The sequence below is a fragment of the Hemitrygon akajei genome, chromosome 3, assembly GCF_048418815.1.
Source record: "Hemitrygon akajei chromosome 3, sHemAka1.3, whole genome shotgun sequence".
NCBI lineage: Eukaryota > Metazoa > Chordata > Chondrichthyes > Myliobatiformes > Dasyatidae > Hemitrygon > Hemitrygon akajei.
Genome location: NC_133126.1, coordinates 169,456,313 through 169,474,019, shown reverse-complemented (window position 1 = coordinate 169,474,019; position 17,707 = coordinate 169,456,313). Strand labels below are relative to the sequence as shown.

Below are 17,707 nucleotides of genomic sequence, written 5' to 3'. Positions count from 1 at the left end.
ATGCTGCACTTTGGGATATTAAGCCAGAACAAGACATATATAGTTCATAGCAGGGCCCTAGTAAGTCTTGGTGAGGAGAGAAACCCAGGAGTACAACTACATATATTCCTGAAACCAGCATCGTAGGTAGACAGAATGATGGTGATGTGTAGCACAATTGCCTTCACTGCTTAAAGCATTGAATACAAGAGACATTACAGTTATAAAATTCATCTGTTCAGTATTGTGTGATGTTTTGGCTGCCACATTACAAAAAAAGCTGTTATTGAGAGGGTGCAGAAAAGATTCACAAGGACAATGTGTGGACTGGAAAGCTTGAGTTAAAGGACAGGTTGGATCCAATGAGTCTAATTTCCCTGGAGTGAAGGAGATTAAGAGGTGACATAATAGGACATACATAAAAATATGAAAGGCTGAGCTAGGGCAGCTATCCAGAGTCCATTTCCCATGGTAGGGATGTCTTAAATTGGAGGGCAGAGGTTAAGGTGAGAAGGAGAAGTTTTAAAGGGGATCTGAGAGATAAATTTTTCACACGAAGAGCAGCTGGTATCTGGATGGAGTGTGTAAGAGGTGCTGGTGGAAATAGAAAAATTAACATTTACGATGCATCTTAATCTGTACTTGAATGAACTTGGCATAAAAGGACATGGAATAAATTACCTCTTTCAATGTTGTAATTGTGTTGTGAAACAATTTCCAAACACCTAATGTTAGAGCAAGAAATAAAGAGAGTCTTACACCTATACAATTATGGAATTTGCTGTTCTAGGCATACACTAAAATATGCTAAGTTTTGTTCAATGAGATCCAGTCTGCATTCTTAGGAGGTTAATGATGTTTGGCTTGTCACCAAACACCCTAACAAACTTCTACAGATGTGCTGTGAAAAGTATCCTGACTTTTTGCATCATGGTCTGTACGGCAATTCAAATGGACAGAAAAGCAAGAAGCCGCAGAGAGGACTGGACTCAGCCCAATATATCACAGAGACATCACTCCCCACCGTTGGCGGTATATATAAGACACCTTTGGTAGTATATACAAGAGGTGCTGCTCAGGAAGGGAACATCCATCAAAGTAAACTTGACTTTGACTTTAAACTGAAGGAGCAGAATATATGCATATAATGTATCTCAATTAGTACGCTATACAATTATACTCAACTTTTTAAATTAAATGGCACTTAGAAATAAAGTGCTTTGAAGCAAAGATATCTGAAGGACTGTCACATATAAAGGTAGCAAGATAGGTTATTGGCTGAAGCAACCTCAAAAGTGTAGAGAAATAATCAGTTCCATTTCTGCCTTTTATATATAATGCTGATACTGCTGGTATAAGTAATAGGACTGAGGACTGCATGCTGCTTCATAATACTAAAAATTAAAGTTATGACAGCATTTGCAAACCTTCCACTGGGTCCTCTACTATAATTGTGATTTTCCGCAGGTCTCCTTGAGAAAGCCGAAGAGTAAAAATGGGGGAAATGAAAGGTCACAAGACAAAAGGATTAGAGGTTAGTGTCAAATCCTTTGCATTTACACTATTCCCCCCCCCAAAAAAAAATAGATACTATTATTTTTATAACTTATAAGACAATTCAATTCCAAAAACTCTATACATCCCACTAACACTATTCAAGTTAAGGTGCTGGAAATACTTAGCTGTTCAGAAAGCATTCTGTGAAGAGAGAAATTAGTTGAAATTTCATTCAATGACATTCGAATGTGCATTAACTGTGTTTCACTCTGCACAGAATTCTGCCTTAAGTATTTCCAGGTCTTTCTTTATTTTAATGCTCCTTGGGAAATTAGCTGTGTTACTCAAGAAGGATTTTTTATTTTGCCAATTTTGTTCTTCTCCAAAATAAACAGCCAGGAATATTAAATGTAAAGGTCAAAACATTGGTCACCATAACTAATTTTTGCAACAATTAGGGTGAGTACTTTATTTAATAAAGTAACAACAATATGTGATCAATGTTTTGGAAAGTCAATAGACTGCAAAATATTTTTGATCAATTATAAACTTATAGAATTTGTCGTTGGAGGTGAGATTTTTAGTCATTTGTTACCATCTTAGATCATGTGCCAAGAATTGAAACTAAGAAACCCATTCAGATGGATTTCAACCAAACAATTCTGAAATCTGCCAACAAACAGCCCAGAAAAACAATTCTTTCCATTTCCTTTACCAGTCTGCACTTGAATCAAGTTCAATTAAATTTACAAAACAGTGTAAATAACATCCATGATCTTCTATTACAAATGTGTGGGAAGCTGGAACAAAACTTACAGGTAATTAATTCTTTAATTTGATCTCACTATAAAATCTATTTACTACTTCTTCAGGCTTCAAATATCTCATCAGTACATTCCCCAACTCACCACTCTTAATAGAGGGCGTTGACAAGTTAAACTGATCTTGGAAATGTCACGATGAACTGCTTTTTAAAAAAATCTACTCCTTATATAATTTAACATTAGAGCAACAGATAGACATTAAAGGTGGAATACTTATTAGCCTGCTCTTTGTACCCCAGGTTTAAAGGACAAACAAGTTAATGAAAGAATTCACTTGACTCAGTACCCACATCAAACACATACTAATCACTAGAGATGGCAAATTATCTTCTATTAGGAAACAGAAAGCACTAATGGAATATTCCACTTTTTGGGTACCGTGCAGCAAGCAAACATTGTTACATGCAAATCCTTTAAAGAAATCTCACTATACCTGGTGCATTTGTTGATGATATACCAGTATCAGAATGGGATCGGATATGGCTTTTCTTGAAACTTCCCTTTCGCTCCAGAGGCTTGATCTCTGAGAAGCTGGAACTTCTTGGAATATTCAGTGAAGATATATTGTATTTAACATCAATTTTATTAACCTGCCCTGCAGCTGGAACTATTTTGTGTGAACATCCAGAATAGGAAGATGAAGTATCACTGCAGTGACTTGAACTTTGATCCCTCTGTCCCAGGTTTCCAATAGCTAAATATTCTGGTCCGTCATCAAATTCACTTGATCCCTCGTCTTGTGTTTCACACCATGAGTCCTCACCATGGCTAACTGGGGTACTAACTGTTGTTTCACTAACTGGAGAAAAAGGTTCCACAGAAGGAATGGTACTGAACTGCTGGATGCCAGAGGTTTTATCTGGTAGCAATTTATCTGCAGAATCTGGAAAGCATGTCAAATGTGCCTTCTTCATGGTTTCTTGCTGGGAGTTATTTATATGATTGAACCCTTGTAGTGTAGCACCTATGCACCAATGTGGAAGAGAAAAAGAAAGGATAAATTATATTTTTGACAGTGCAAAATAAACCTTATTCCACAGGCTGGATAGCTTGTCACTGAGAAGTATTAAAAATTAAAATAATTGTGCAATTTATGCACTAATACTTCTTCAGCAAACAAAGACCAATCATTGAATGGACAATACTTCTCAATAATGACTTACAAAACAAATTCAGTACATTGGGGCTTTCATACCTGGTCAGAAAGCTATTATATGACTTGTGTTCATAAAGCTATCATGTGACTTGAGTTCACAAACCAATTATGATTTATGTTCAACTTATATTTTGATAACTCAATACAATTGCAACATTTGATATTGGCACGAAAATAAAATTCAAATTATGAATTTTCAATTTTATAGGCTGTTATTTATAATTTTTCTTTGGTTGTCCACTCTAGCTGAAAGATGACTGGGGTGATACAGGGACCAAGAGTAAAGAAAATGGAAAGAGAGAAATACAATATCTCAGTGTACCATGCACCATGATCAATCAAGGGATAAAGTCTCTTAAATAGAGTTCATTATTTGTATGCAAATATAATTGTTCGGTATTATCCGTGAACATAGATGCAGAATTACATTACTTGTTAATTGCAGAGAGTTGTTTAAAGTTTCTACCCAAGTGGTGAATAATTACAATTGTTACAAATGTGCCACAACTCTGAGGGGCCGAAGGGTACAAAGTTGCCCCCTCCTTTTTGAGAATTGCAAGATCGCTATTAATTCGGGTCTGGGACCCAGGAAATGAGAGAGAATCCACAAGGTTTTGGAATGTGTCCTGGCCTCAGCGAAAACAAAACCCCTGATAACGGCTATTGTCTCTTGGAGACGGAATTGTGTATTGAGTACTGTACTATTCATTGAAGCCCCTCAGGGGATGACCAGAGTGGGCTGGTTGAGGGATTGCATCATCCCAACCTGATTGACATCTGAGACCCCGTGATTAAGGATAAAAGAGGGTCTGGGGAACTACCCCTTCAGACGCTCCAGGAGAAACGCTAGAAATCCCATGACAGCGTTAAATAGCGACAGCTGGTGGGGGGCTCGCGTGCGTCCTTTCCCTTGCCTGGGATTGGCAGCCTCACCACGGAAGAACGGCTTAGCTAAAGGAAAGGCCACAAGTGAACGGCCACACCAACGAGACTCTGACGGATTGAAATCATAAAAGGAATTGGCAAGTTTCTCAAAATCTCTCTCTCGACTCCAACCAAGGCTGCAGCCTGCATGAATTGAGTGACTTTTATATTTCCATCAGACAATACATTATCCCCTAGACAACGATAGAGCTTATTTCTTATTGATTATTATTATACCCGCACTTTTAGATTTAGTATTGACGACGTATATTATCTGTATGTTTACATTGATATTATTTTTGTGTATTTTTACTAATAAATACTGTTAAAATAGTACCATCAGACTTCAACAGACCTCTCTATCTTTGCTGGTAAGTGACCCAGTTACGGGGTTCGTAACACAATTAATTACTGTAGTAGTTAGAAATGCACATGTACATTAATTACAAACTAACACAAGTCCATAATACATCAAAATTATCACACATACTAAGAAAACACCCAGCGGTGCAATATTGAAACAAGTTCCCTGATCAAAAATGCTGAAATTGTGCTAATGTAAAACATCTGACATTACATAAGTTTTTAACATTATAATCAACTTTCATTTCAAAATTATTTTGCCATTCAATGCAAGACAGTGGGGAGAGGAGTGGGAAACATGACTAAGCAAATATGTTTTAATTATTTTTCACTTGCCTGAGATGTTCAAAGTAGAATGACCAGAGAGTGTGGTATATGAGGTTGTATGTCCTTGTTGGCTTCCCTCTGCAAGGGAGGTACACTTGATACCAGGTAGTGCAGTTAAACTTTGGTTTTTCACCATTGGTAAGAAGGAACCAAACTTTCTTGCAAACTAAAATTTATAGAAACTGTTGTGAGAAACATATTGCAACTTATGATTTGTCTAAACTTCTGTGAAGCTAAAAAATTCTAAATTGTTGAGTTCAGTTTGCTGTAACATTTTAATTTAATTCTAAATTGGCATTTCTTGGATTCTGCTGCGCAAAACTTTAGACCTACAAGACCAACTCCAGAGATAAGATTTTAGAATGAGCCATAAGATAGGTAACATTCTACACAAAACAGAATGTGCAGATAATTTAATGATAGAGTAACCATTTCCTCTTTTATAACAAAGCACTTCGGAATTTTAGTATTTTAAAACAACATCTGCCTCTTTCATAAAATTACGCCATCAGAAAATCTTATAACTGTTTCAGTTGTTTTAAAATTGTCCCTCTGCTGAGTTAATGAAAGGACATTGAGACCACATCTTTGCATCCTTTCCATTAGCATACAAGTCTGTCAGCCTCAAACACCTGGCCACTTGGCTTCCACAACCTTTTTAGGAGATTTCAGATCTAGACAACTGTCGATATAATTTCACACTCTTCTAGGTCTCTTGTCAATGGTTTAAGTTTATGACTTCAGGTCCAGTTGCAAAAGGAGACTTATTTTTTTCCTCTCCCCAACAAAAATTCCCATTGTGTTTTAACTTCCTCTATACCTAAATGAATCAACTACCCTATAATTTCTAGCGATTCAACTCTAAACAAAATTTTGTTCCCATAAATTTCAACTGGACCCAAGACTTAAACATCTTCCTGTAAACACCCCACAGATCTCTAGATAAGGCAAAGGTTCTGGTTGCCCGATTAGTGGCAGGAGCAAGCCACAGTGACGAAGTTTCTCGCAGGTCAGCAACGCTTAATTAGAAGAAGAGATTCATGGGCGCTCAGGCTCATTCCAGCGGCCCAGTCAGTGTTATCATACGAGGAACGTTTGATAGCTCTGCGTCTGTACTCACTGGAATTTAAAAGGATGAAGGGGGATCTCATTGAAAACTTTCCAATGTTGAAAGGCCAACACAGAGTAGATGTGGAAAGGATGTTTCCCATAATGGGGGAGTCTAGGACAAGACAGCCTCGGTATAGAGGGGCATCCATTTAAAACAGAAATAGAGAAATTTCTTTAACTAGAGGAATTGTGGAATTTGTTACCACAAGCGGCTGTGGATGCCAAGTCATTGGGTGTTATTTAAGGCAGAGCGTGATAGATTTTTAGCTGGACACAGCATCAAAGGTTACAGGGAGAAGGCCAGGGAGTGGGGCTGAGGAGGGAGAGAAAAGGATCAGCCATGGTTGAAGGGTGGAGCAGACTCGATGGGCCAAATGGCTTAATTCTACTTCTATGTCTTATGTAATTTCTCCATTAACCTCATAACAATGAGATGAAACTTTAAGAAGGTTGAGTAGTAGTAAGGAAAGAAAACAAAGATCAATTTTACAATAAGAAAATGTTTTGAATTTTATTTTTGGCCAAGTAATAAGGTCAGCCGATTTGAATACTTCTCCAGTGCAAAGGAAATATTTGCACAATCCCACTTGTCTTGACCACAAACAAGAACTTTGGCAGACAGAAGTCACCATACTCTGTGCTGACTCTGCCATCCATGATGGAGGTTGTATTGGAGATGTTTTTTGCAAGTCTGAATGTACTGGGGCCTGCTAGTGAGGAAATCAAAGATCCTTTTGAGGTCAGGTTCTTGAAGTTTATTGATCAGTTTTGAGGGGATGATAATATTGAATACCAAGCTGTAGTCAATGAAGAGAACCCTGATGTATGCACCTTCGCTATCCAGATGTTCCAGGGTCGAATGAACAGCCAATGATAGATAGATAGATAGATAGATAGATAGATACTTTATTCATCCCCATGGGGAAATTCAACTTTTTTCCAATGTCCCATACACTTGTTGTAGCAAAACTAATTACATACAATACTTAACTCAGTAAAAATATGATATGCATCTAAATCACTATCTCAAAAAGCATTAATAATAGCTTTTAAAAAGTTCTTAAGTCCTGGCGGTAGAATTGTAAAGCCTAATGGCATTGGGGAGTATTGACCTCTTCATCCTGTCTGAGGAGCATTGCATCGATAGTAACCTGTCGCTGAAACTGCTTCTCTGTCTCTGGATGGTGCTATGTAGAGGATGTTCAGAGTTATCCATAATTGACCGTAGCCTACTCAGCGCCCTTCGCTCAGCTACCGATGCTAAACTCTCCAGTACTTTGCCCACGACAGAGCCCGCCTTCCTTACCAGCTTATTAAGACGTGAGGCGTCCCTCTTCTTAATGCTTCCTCCCCAACACGCCACCACAAAGAAGAGGGCGCTCTCCACAACTGACCTATAGAACATCTTCAGCATCTCACTACAGACATTGAATGACGCCAACCTTCTTAGGAAGTACAGTCGACTCTGTGCCTTCCTGCACAAGGCATCTGTGTTGGCAGTCCAGTCTAGCTTCTCGTCTAACTGTACTCCCAGATACTTGTAGGTCTTAACCTGCTCCACACATTCTCCATTAATGATCACTGGCTCCATATGAGGCCTAGATCTCCTAAATGAAATGGCATCTGCTGCGGACCTGTTGCTTCAGTAGGCAAACTGGAGTGGATTCAAGTTGCTTCTCAAGCAGGAGTTGATATGTTTCATCACCAACCTTTCAAAGCACTTCATCACGATGGATGTAAGTGTGACTGGGCAACAGTCACTACGGCAGGTTACCATGTTCTTCTGAGGCACCAGTATAATAGAAGACTGCCTGAAGCAGGTGGGTACCTCAGACTGCCAAAGCTAGAGATTAAAAATACCAGTGAATTCTCCAGCCAGTTGATCGACACAGGTCTTTAGTATTCCCATCTGGGCCAGATGCTTTCTGTGGGTTCACCCTCCTGAAGGATGCTTTCACCTTGGTCTCAGTGACTGAAATCATAGGGTCATCAGGAGGTGTGGGCATTTGTGAAAGTTCCTCCATGTTTTGATGGTCAACGTGAACATAGAAGGCATTGAGCTCATCTGGGAGCAAAGCCTTTTTGTCACCTATGTTGCTTGGTTTCATTTTGTAAGAGTTAATAGCATTCAAGCCCTTTCACACCTGTATAGCATCCTCTAGTGATTCACCTTTGATCTGTAATTGTCACTTCGCATGTGAAATGGCTTTCTGAAGATAGTACCTGGGCCTCTTTTATCTTAGTTTGTAACCAGACTTGAATGTCACTGATCTGACCCTCAACAGATTGCGTATCTCGTCGTACATCCAGGGCTTCTGGTTGGGGAAGAGTCTGAATATAGCAACCTGAAAAGCTCTGCCAGCCTCACAATTCTTCATCACATTCTCACTTGAAATTAGGTATGGGTACTAAATCGTGAATTTGTTATTAAAGCAATTAAGGTATCACACAAAGTAAAGCAGCATTCTCAATTATTTTCTCTCAAGTTTCCAAACATGCCCTTTGGAAAGCCCTACATCATTGTCACTGCATGCAGTGTTTAAATGTTTCATAAAAAGAGGCTGCTCTTACCACAGATGTGTCAATCTGAGCTAATATTTTTGGATTATTCTGTTCCACAGCCTCCAGACACTGGAACATTGCAGTCACGTGGGGATCACTCAACAGAAATGCAGTTTCTGCAAGACAGAAACAGCCTCCAATGATTATGTACACATTTACAAAGTTATAATAAGCTACAACCAACAAGAATATTTCTATAGTAAAAATGTTCCATTACCTTTTGCTGTAGCACTTGATTTTGAATTCATTTATGCTGAATTAACCTTTTAAAATACATTGAACCTTTTAAAATATGGTTCAACATTTATTCTTAAATATAAGGGACTTGGAGGTCCTTGTGCAAGATACCCTAAAGGTTAGCCTCCAGGTTGAGTCAATGGTGCTGAAGGCAAATGCAATGTTGGCATTCATTTCTAGAGGTATAGAATATAAGAGCAGGGATGTGATGTTGAGGCTGTATAAGGCACTCGTGAGACCATACTTGGAGTATGCGTGCAGTTTTGGGATCCTTATTTTAGAAAGGATACACTGACAATGGAGAGGGCTCAGAGAAGATTCACAAGAATGTTTCCAGGAATGAAAGGCTTACCATATGAGGAAAGTCTGGCAGCCCCTCGGCTGTATTCCCTGGAGTTCAGGAGAATGAGGGGGGATCTCATAGAAACATGCCAAATGTTAAAAGGCCTGAAGAGATCAGGTATGGCAAAGTTATTTCCCATGGTAGGGGATTCTAGGACAAGAGGGCACGACTTCAGGACTGAAGGATGTCCTTTTAGAACTGAGATGTGGAGAAATTACTTTGGCCAGAGGGTGGTAAATCTGTGGAATTTGTTGCCATGAGCAGCTGTGGAGGCCATGTCATTGGGTGTATTTAAAGCAGAGATAGATAGGTTCTTGATTAGCCAGGGCACCAAAGGGTATGGGGTGAAAGCAGAGGAGTGGGGATAACTGGAAGAATTGGATCAGCCCATGACTGAATGGTGGAGCAGACTCAATAGGCTGAATGGCCTACTTCTGCTCCTATATCTTATGGTCTAAAACTCAGGCCAATTTTTGCACTTCATGAATTGAATGTTAATGTAGATTCCCAATTTCAATTTCAAATTCACCATTGAAATTACAGTTCACTGTAGAGATTTAATGAACTTTACCAAGTTAATTCTATAAAACTTTCCTTAAATAATCCTGATATCAATTCCTTGATTTTGTAAGCAGAACCTAAAGTCTGTTCTTGATATATTATCATCCTAACAAGCACCCTAGTGCCAAATGTTTACTCATTCTTTTACCTATCATTTCAACCACTTTCTCAAGTGCTGATTATGTATTTTCCTCAAGAACTTTTTTCTGACTTTTGTCTCTATCAGTACATGGGAACTCATTACTGTGCAGTTCTTGCTGAGTTTCTGAATAAATAAGGCAGATTCGTAATTGAATACTTATTTTGTGGATTGCTATGAGTATGGAGTTTTAGTCAGGTCATCATTGCTCAATTTTCCATCTAATTAAACCAAAATTAGCAAAATAAAATCACTTTGTGAAGGAATTTCATTTACCAACTCAACATGCTGTGACTGCGAAGTTACTTCTGGCATTTAACACAAAATAATGGGCAGAAGGCCATTCAGCCCCTCAAGCTAGCTCGCCATTCAACACAATCATGACTGATGTATCTGCCCTCAACTCTTCTTCAGTGCCAGTTCCCCATAACCCCACAATTACTCAAATATTTATCTATCTTCACTTTAAGTATACGTGATGAACTGAACATCCATTACCCTCGAAAGAGAATTCTCAAGACTCACTAGTTTTGAGAAGAAATGTCCATGTCTGTTTTAGATTACCAGCCCCTATTTTGCAGTCATGACCCTTATTTGTGATTCTCCCACTAATCAGCCTTGTAGAATATGTCACATATTTCATAACTGTAAATAATATTTACCTACCCAATTTGTGTTAAAAAAGGAGAATTGAGGTTTGAGAATAAAAACTCTCAAATTCACCTTTGTATGCTCAAGAATTTTATTCATAATGGAGAGGAACTACTGTTCCCTCTTACACAGTTCTGAATACATTCAGCTGATGTACCTTTGTAAAACTTCCTTGTATAGTTGTAATTGCTGAGCAAAGATCTTAGCTGTGATGACAAACAATGGAACTGTAGACTGTGGTGAAGCCAACATTGTGCTCTCTGAGTATTACTCTTTGGGACAGCTTGCTCATCGGTGTCCATCAACTGAAGGATTAAAAAGAGATATTCAAATTATAGATTAACTTCTTCAACATCATGCAAGTTTAAACTGAAGATCTTTATATGCTGGATGAGAAAACAGAAAAAAATTTTACATCTATAACTGCCCGTCCATCTTTTCCCTAATGATTCAGTAATCTTAAAACCTATTCAGCTAAGTAACTACTCTAGACAGGATCAGAATCACTTTATTGCCAGTACGAGAAACATACCAGAATTGATTGTGGCTCGGTGCCAAACATAAAACACAGGACAATACCATAAAAGACAACACAATGGCAACCAACTATTTACAAGACAACGAGCCATGAGCAATCAACAATTAGCAGAACAGTCACTTGCGCAAATGCCAATAATCAAATTTAAATAAATGTGAACATATGAACAAGCGAAATAATTATCAACAGAACAAGGAGAGCAAGAAAGACCATTTAATGGACATTGGGCATGGACAGTTACTACCGTGTGAGTTTTGTTGAGATCAATAACTATAGGAAAGAGGTTTCAGAAATAATGTCTAGTCCTGGAGGTAATGGACCTGCAGCACCTATTTGGTGAATAGGAGACTGCGAGGGTGGGTGAAGTTATACCTCAACTATTATTTTCTATGTTAAGCATAATTTAATGTTAATACGATTTATAAACATGATCTGAAATCAGAGTGTGATGCCAAGATGAAGGACGACCAGATTGCAGGCTTATAGAAAGGTCAAAATTCACCTTAAATATATCTGTGGGAACCAACAGAACTTTACAAACACATCATCAAAACAAAGAAACAGCTGATAACAGCATAACACAACATTCTGTCGAAGAAGTTTGTGAAAATGTTATTAGCTTCCTTGGAACAATTGCCTTTGTGAATCACTACATATCACTAAAAGTGCAAGGCAAAGCTCAAGAAAAATAGATTGTAGATTTATCTGCTTGAATGGGGTGCCAATGCACATGACCAGATAATGCAAGCTGAAATCAAATATTCCAAGAATTAAAAAAAGGAACCAGCTTTGCTGCTGTACCTGTAAAACTGTGGGCTGATTCACAATAATCATGTGGCCCATGAAAATAGCCTTAATAAAGACAGCATCTGATGGAGATCATCCTAATACAGATGCAAATTCTACACTCCACAAGAAGCAGCTGCAAGATTTATTTTAGAAAAAGATTTGAAGAAACTCCAAGGGTTGACGGAAAGTATGTCTTGAGCTAGATAAGAATAAGCAGACAGTGGTACATTCTCACAAGATGTGCTCCACTAGCTGAAAAAAGAGATACTGAAAGCTGAACTTTTAAGACTGATGGAAGCAGAGATCATTATGTCAGCACGTATTCTTGTGCCGCGGGTATCAAGCTTGTTTTGTGGAAAAGTCTAATGGTATCTAGTTTGGCCCGCATGCAAAGTATTAAAAAGCTTCACAATCCAATGAAGGCTGCTAAAGATTCCTTGCCGGACCTAGAGGAAAACATTAGAGGCTGGTAAACAACAATGGATTTCAGCATGTAAAACTTGACAACAGTATTTGCCACCATTTTGGAATATGGTGCTTAAGGATGTCTTTTGGGATTAGCATCACATCCAGAGGTTCAAGCAAAAGATGAATCACACTCTTTCAAGACACACTAGCAAGAATATCACTGCAGGTGATATTATTGAATGCAGAGAAGGACAGACTATAACAGGTAGCAAAAGACCACTAGGGTCTTAACAAACAGAAGCAGAGAGAAGCAATTCAAGTGCAAGGTGCAGAAAGAAAAGTACAAACTGAAGGGAGCTTCCTTCATGTACTCACCAGACACTCAAAGCAGATCCAGTAAAAGTAAAGATATACGTGTTAACTCTAAACCTGCCAGATATTGATTTTCTAAAATTTATTAACACCTTAAGTTCCTATCCCATCTAAGTGTAAACCACAGGTACAACTGACAAGAAGCAAATTGTCCAGGAATGAAGAAACTTTCTGAGAGCCCATCCCCAAATTGGCAGTAATCTTCTAAAAAAAATCTCACTTGCTGTAGTAATGTTGATCTGAGATTATCATTGATTAGTGAATTAGTAACAATAACTGTGAACTCTTAGGAAAAAGGAGTCATGTTGCTTATTTATGTATATTCAATGTTTTTATTATTAATAAAAGAATAACAGAGACAGTTTCATAGTGCCGCTTTACAGGGAAGTCCTGGACACCACTATTTCGGAATAATAGATGCAAAATGCTTTATCACCCTTGTTAACCATGCCAAATATTTCACTCCCAACACTCATAAAGATCTCTGCTGCTTCTCCCATCATTTGAAGATGTTTGTTTCTTTCTTGGATACACCAGGAAGAAACATTCTCAACAAACTTAGAAGGGACAGATACACTGTGAGGCAAGGAAACAAAAACAGTCAAATCATGGGAGAAGCAGCAGAAATCTTTCAAACTTCATCTTCACAATACACTGGGAGCTGAGCCAAGTAAGTGCAAACAATGAAGACCAAAACTGAGGAACAATAAAAAACAGAATTAATAAAAGCAGAAAGGACTGAAGGTGAACATTAAATAAATCAATTAAATGTCTAAATCTTTAATGGCTATTTGAAGTACTTCCTGCCACCCAAACTAAGCAGATTTTCAATCATTTTCTGAGACATTACCCCTATATCACCAAGACTGCTCATCGGGTTACTTTACTTGGTTTTTAAAAAACTGGCCTTTAATATTGCAGGGAAATCAATCTACCAATATGCAATCTTTCAGACAACTTCCATTTGCTATTCTACTCTGTTGGTATTGATTCTCCAGTGAAATGAATATCTAGTGAATCCAATTTTATCTGCACTTGTTTTACCTTTAAGTGGGCTAACTATTGTCTATAATAGCTCCATATTTGTATGACATAAAAAAACTCAGCACACTGCACCTATGTCAACCGTCAATATCATCCTATACCCCAAAGAGTTCTCTTTGAAACCCATTCTTCCCACATACCTATTAACTGCTATCACTCATGCACAGTAGAAGTGATTTAGAGTTGCCAATTCACCTACCAAACAGCACAGCTTTAGCATGTGGGAAGAAACTTAAGGAAATCCACTGTCACAAGGAGAACACACAAATTCTATTAAGACAGCACAGCAAGTCAGAAACGAATCAGATCATAAGAGCCATAAGGCAGCAGCTCTACCAGCTGTGCCACTGAACTTGTTAATCAATGTATCAAAATAACACCATCTAAATTAAACTTATAGTTTCACTTCCCAAATATTTTACTAAGTTAAAACAATTGTGAATAACTGTGCACAAGTGAAAGTTTAAGGTTTTGTTTCGACTAGAGGGCTTGTCTCTGTGTTGTACTGGTACTGTTCCACACTGAGTGGCCACTTTATTAGGTACACCTGCACATTAATACAAAATATCTAATCAGCCAATCATGTGGCAGCAACTCAATGCATAAAAGCATGCAGACATGGGCAAGAGGTTCAGTTGTTCTTCAGACCAACTATCAGAATGGGGAAGCAATGTGACTGTGGTGCGACTGTTGAAGCCAGAGGAGGTGGTTTGAGTATCACAGAAACTGATCTCCTGAGATTTTAATGCATAGTGTTTACACAGAATAGTGCTAAAAACAAACAAAAAAATTCACTGATGTACTGTAGGCAAAAATGCCTTGCAAATGAGAGTGGTCACATTAGAATGAGACTGGTTCAAGCTAACAGAAAGGCGACCATAATTCAAGTAACCACGTGCAGCAATAACAGCGGTGTGCAGATGAGCATTCCTGAACGCACACTTCGGAGCTTGAAGTGGATGAGCTACAGCAACAGAAATCCATTAACAGACCCTTAGCGGCCACTTTACAAGGTACCGGAGAAACATAATAAAATGGCCACTGAGTGTATGTTCTAATGTTCATTCAGGTTTGAGCTTTGAGAGATAACAGGAAATTAAAGACAAAATTAACAATGCAAATCTTGCTTTTATACAAGTGTCAATAAAAAAATTAATTTTAATAAAGTTGAATAAGGATCCTAACTTTCAAATACTGTAGGATTCGAAAGTTTTAAATGGTCAAAATCATTGATACATTCTGAAACAGTCTGTGATTTCCAAAATATTTTATAATGAATGTCTAAATATCAAGATATTTCATGATTTGGTAGAAGACATGAAAACAACAAACAGGAAGGGAAAATAGCACACCTTCTGCAGGAATCAAACATTCAAGTACAACAAACAAGCACCAGAAGAGTAAATAACCTTATCATTCAGGTTTCTTTAATTTACCTGTTCATTATTAGCAAGATGAGGACTGACCCAGCAGACATCTTTCACAAATGGCCAGTAATCTTTATGCTGTAAATATATCTGTTTAATTGAAAACATAAAACCAATTATATTTATATACTAACACTCTAACAGTGAGAACTTACTCTTCACAAGGTTATTCTTTTCCTTTGTCCCAGATATAATCATTAAGATCCAATAGCACACTTATATGACAAATGCTAAAAGCAGTCGATATTTTATCTCAGTACACAACTTTAAAACTCATTCATAAAACCCTAATTTGTTTTTCTTTACAGCTACACGGACCAACAAATGCTCTGAACAGGAAATTTTTTACATGGCTGTAAAATGTATGGCACTTTAATTTTTTTTCTGTAATATGCATACTATGAATATTTTGAATGAAAATTGAAAAATCGCTTGCTTTTGATTTTATTAATTGAAGGGTATAATGAAATAAGAGTACAACAAAGAACATTTTTTCACCTTGTGTGAACTTATTTCATCTGTCTGTGTGGCAACAAGGGCTACGTGAGTGGGAGCAATTCAGTTCCTGCAGCTGTGCACCCATGCAGCTTAGAGGGAACAGGGTAAGGCACATTGAAAAAGCAATAGTGATGTTTCAAGAACTGCCTTGGAACTTCAATAAAGTAAAAAGTGAGATACTGAAAATCAAATCTTGGTTTAGTTTGGGGTTTATTGTTTTATTACGGGTTTTATTTTACTACAGACTCATGGTCAAACCAAATGGAAATATTGATAATTCAGCTGGAATTGAGTTTTTTTCACATTGTAATAACCTTAGTGAATCCAGGTGACAGCAAGTAACAGGAATACAAAATTAAAAATATGCACACCCTCTTATCTGCTTATCAGAGCATTACAGTTTGTAGAGAACATTTTCATGGTTAAACAAATTTCCCGAGAAGGGGGAAAACAGCCTAAATAGAATGCAGCCAGAAGGTAGTTGACATTTTCTTTCAGTAGTTTATGGAAACTCCCAGATCTGCAACATAAGTCACATAATACAAAAGCACTGCAGGCCAGTCACATGATATAACCAAAGGGACCAATTATTAGAATTTGTGTAATAGAACATAGAACAGTGCAGCACAAGCCCTTTAACCCATGATGTTGTGCTAACACACTCAAAGATTAATCTATTGCTTCCCTCACCTATACCCTGCTTTTTATCCCTCATTTTTCAGTATCTCAGGACATTTTAAACTCAGGAGTTTGTCAATTTTGTCATATTCAACGTGTCACAATTAAAAGTAGGAAGTCAAACCTAAAACTGAAAACAAGATTTCAAAAATAGTACTTCAAATAACTGTTCTCCTTTGGATTCTCAGAATAAGTTTACAGAAGAGAAAATACATTGGATTGCAAGTCAAAAAACAATCAGCACTGAATTACAGAACAAACATGGCTTTAAGCTCTGTGGTAGGTAAATACTTCCCTTTTTTGCGTTAGCATAGTAAGTTAAAACATGTTGCCAAAAATACAAGTTAAAATGTACTCTGACTCTGGTCAAATTATCTTCAGATGAAGAAATTAAACAAGCTTAACCCAAACTCAATTACCATTACTGATAATAATGCAAGGATAACCCAACATAGTGTAGTTTTTCAATTTAGTCTTCAACAGCCAAGCCAAATCACTTCAATAAAATTATTGTCTTTTACCTGAACTGCTGACTTTTTCTCATTCTATAGATATTACTTGATGAGAGTTTTCAACATTTTCTAATTTTATTTCAGATTTCAAACATCTTGTCTACTTAATTTTTAATAAAATTATCCCTGCCCAAGACTGCAGTCCTCCAAATATCAAATCCATTAGATATTCTATTAATCAAGTCCATTAGATTTTGGTCAAGAACCAAAAGCAAAAATAAAATCTTTCACTACAGGAAAATAACAACTTGACAACTTTGTTTGAAACCTCTCCAAGCAGGATTATTAAGGGTAACAGAAGGTAAATTTGATAGTCACACAAAAAGGGCTTTTAAAAAAAATGGTTTTACACCAGTCAATCAAGCCATCAACATGCGATTAACAACAATTTAAACTATTAATGTAAATATTTTCCATGGAACTTAGTGGCAAAGATACCAGACTAGCTTCTAGAGACATGGACTATATCCATATATACGAGTTCAAATCAATCATGGAAACTGGGGAACCTAGATGTAAGTAATTAAATATATCTGTATGAATTGTTTCATACACAAGGAGAGAATGGATAGGCATGATTTGCTTTCCTTGGAGCAGAGAAAGATAACCCAATAGAGGGATACAAAATTAAGAGGGGCAGAGATTGGGTATGTAGCAGGAAACTTTCCCACAGCAGGGTGTACATAAGCATAAGTTTAAGGCAAGGAATAGGTTTATAAAGGATATAAAGAAGAATTATTTTGGAATCCTAAATGTACTGTCTAAATG

The 17,707-nt window shown here is 37.4% G+C and overlaps 1 protein-coding gene across 6 annotated transcripts in view; it reads right to left on the bottom strand.

The window, feature by feature from the left end:
- The window catches only part of rubcn (rubicon autophagy regulator), a 60,936-nt gene that overhangs the window by 31,963 nt on the left and 11,266 nt on the right, over positions 1-17,707 (bottom strand). For 4 of the 6 annotated variants that reach the window (XM_073041296.1, XM_073041297.1, XM_073041299.1 and 1 more), the window contains exons 3-8: positions 15,261-15,341; positions 10,831-10,978; positions 8,752-8,858; positions 5,080-5,236; positions 2,734-3,264; positions 1,407-1,451 (exon numbers count right to left, since the gene is read on the bottom strand). In XM_073041296.1, coding sequence (XP_072897397.1) covers positions 1,407-1,451; positions 2,734-3,264; positions 5,080-5,236; positions 8,752-8,858; positions 10,831-10,978; positions 15,261-15,341 — 1,069 coding nt within the window. The remainder of the gene's footprint in view (positions 1-1,406; positions 1,452-2,733; positions 3,265-5,079; positions 5,237-8,751; positions 8,859-10,830; positions 10,979-15,260; positions 15,342-17,707) is intronic. The other 2 variants (XM_073041298.1, XM_073041301.1) reach the window with 1 other exon arrangement.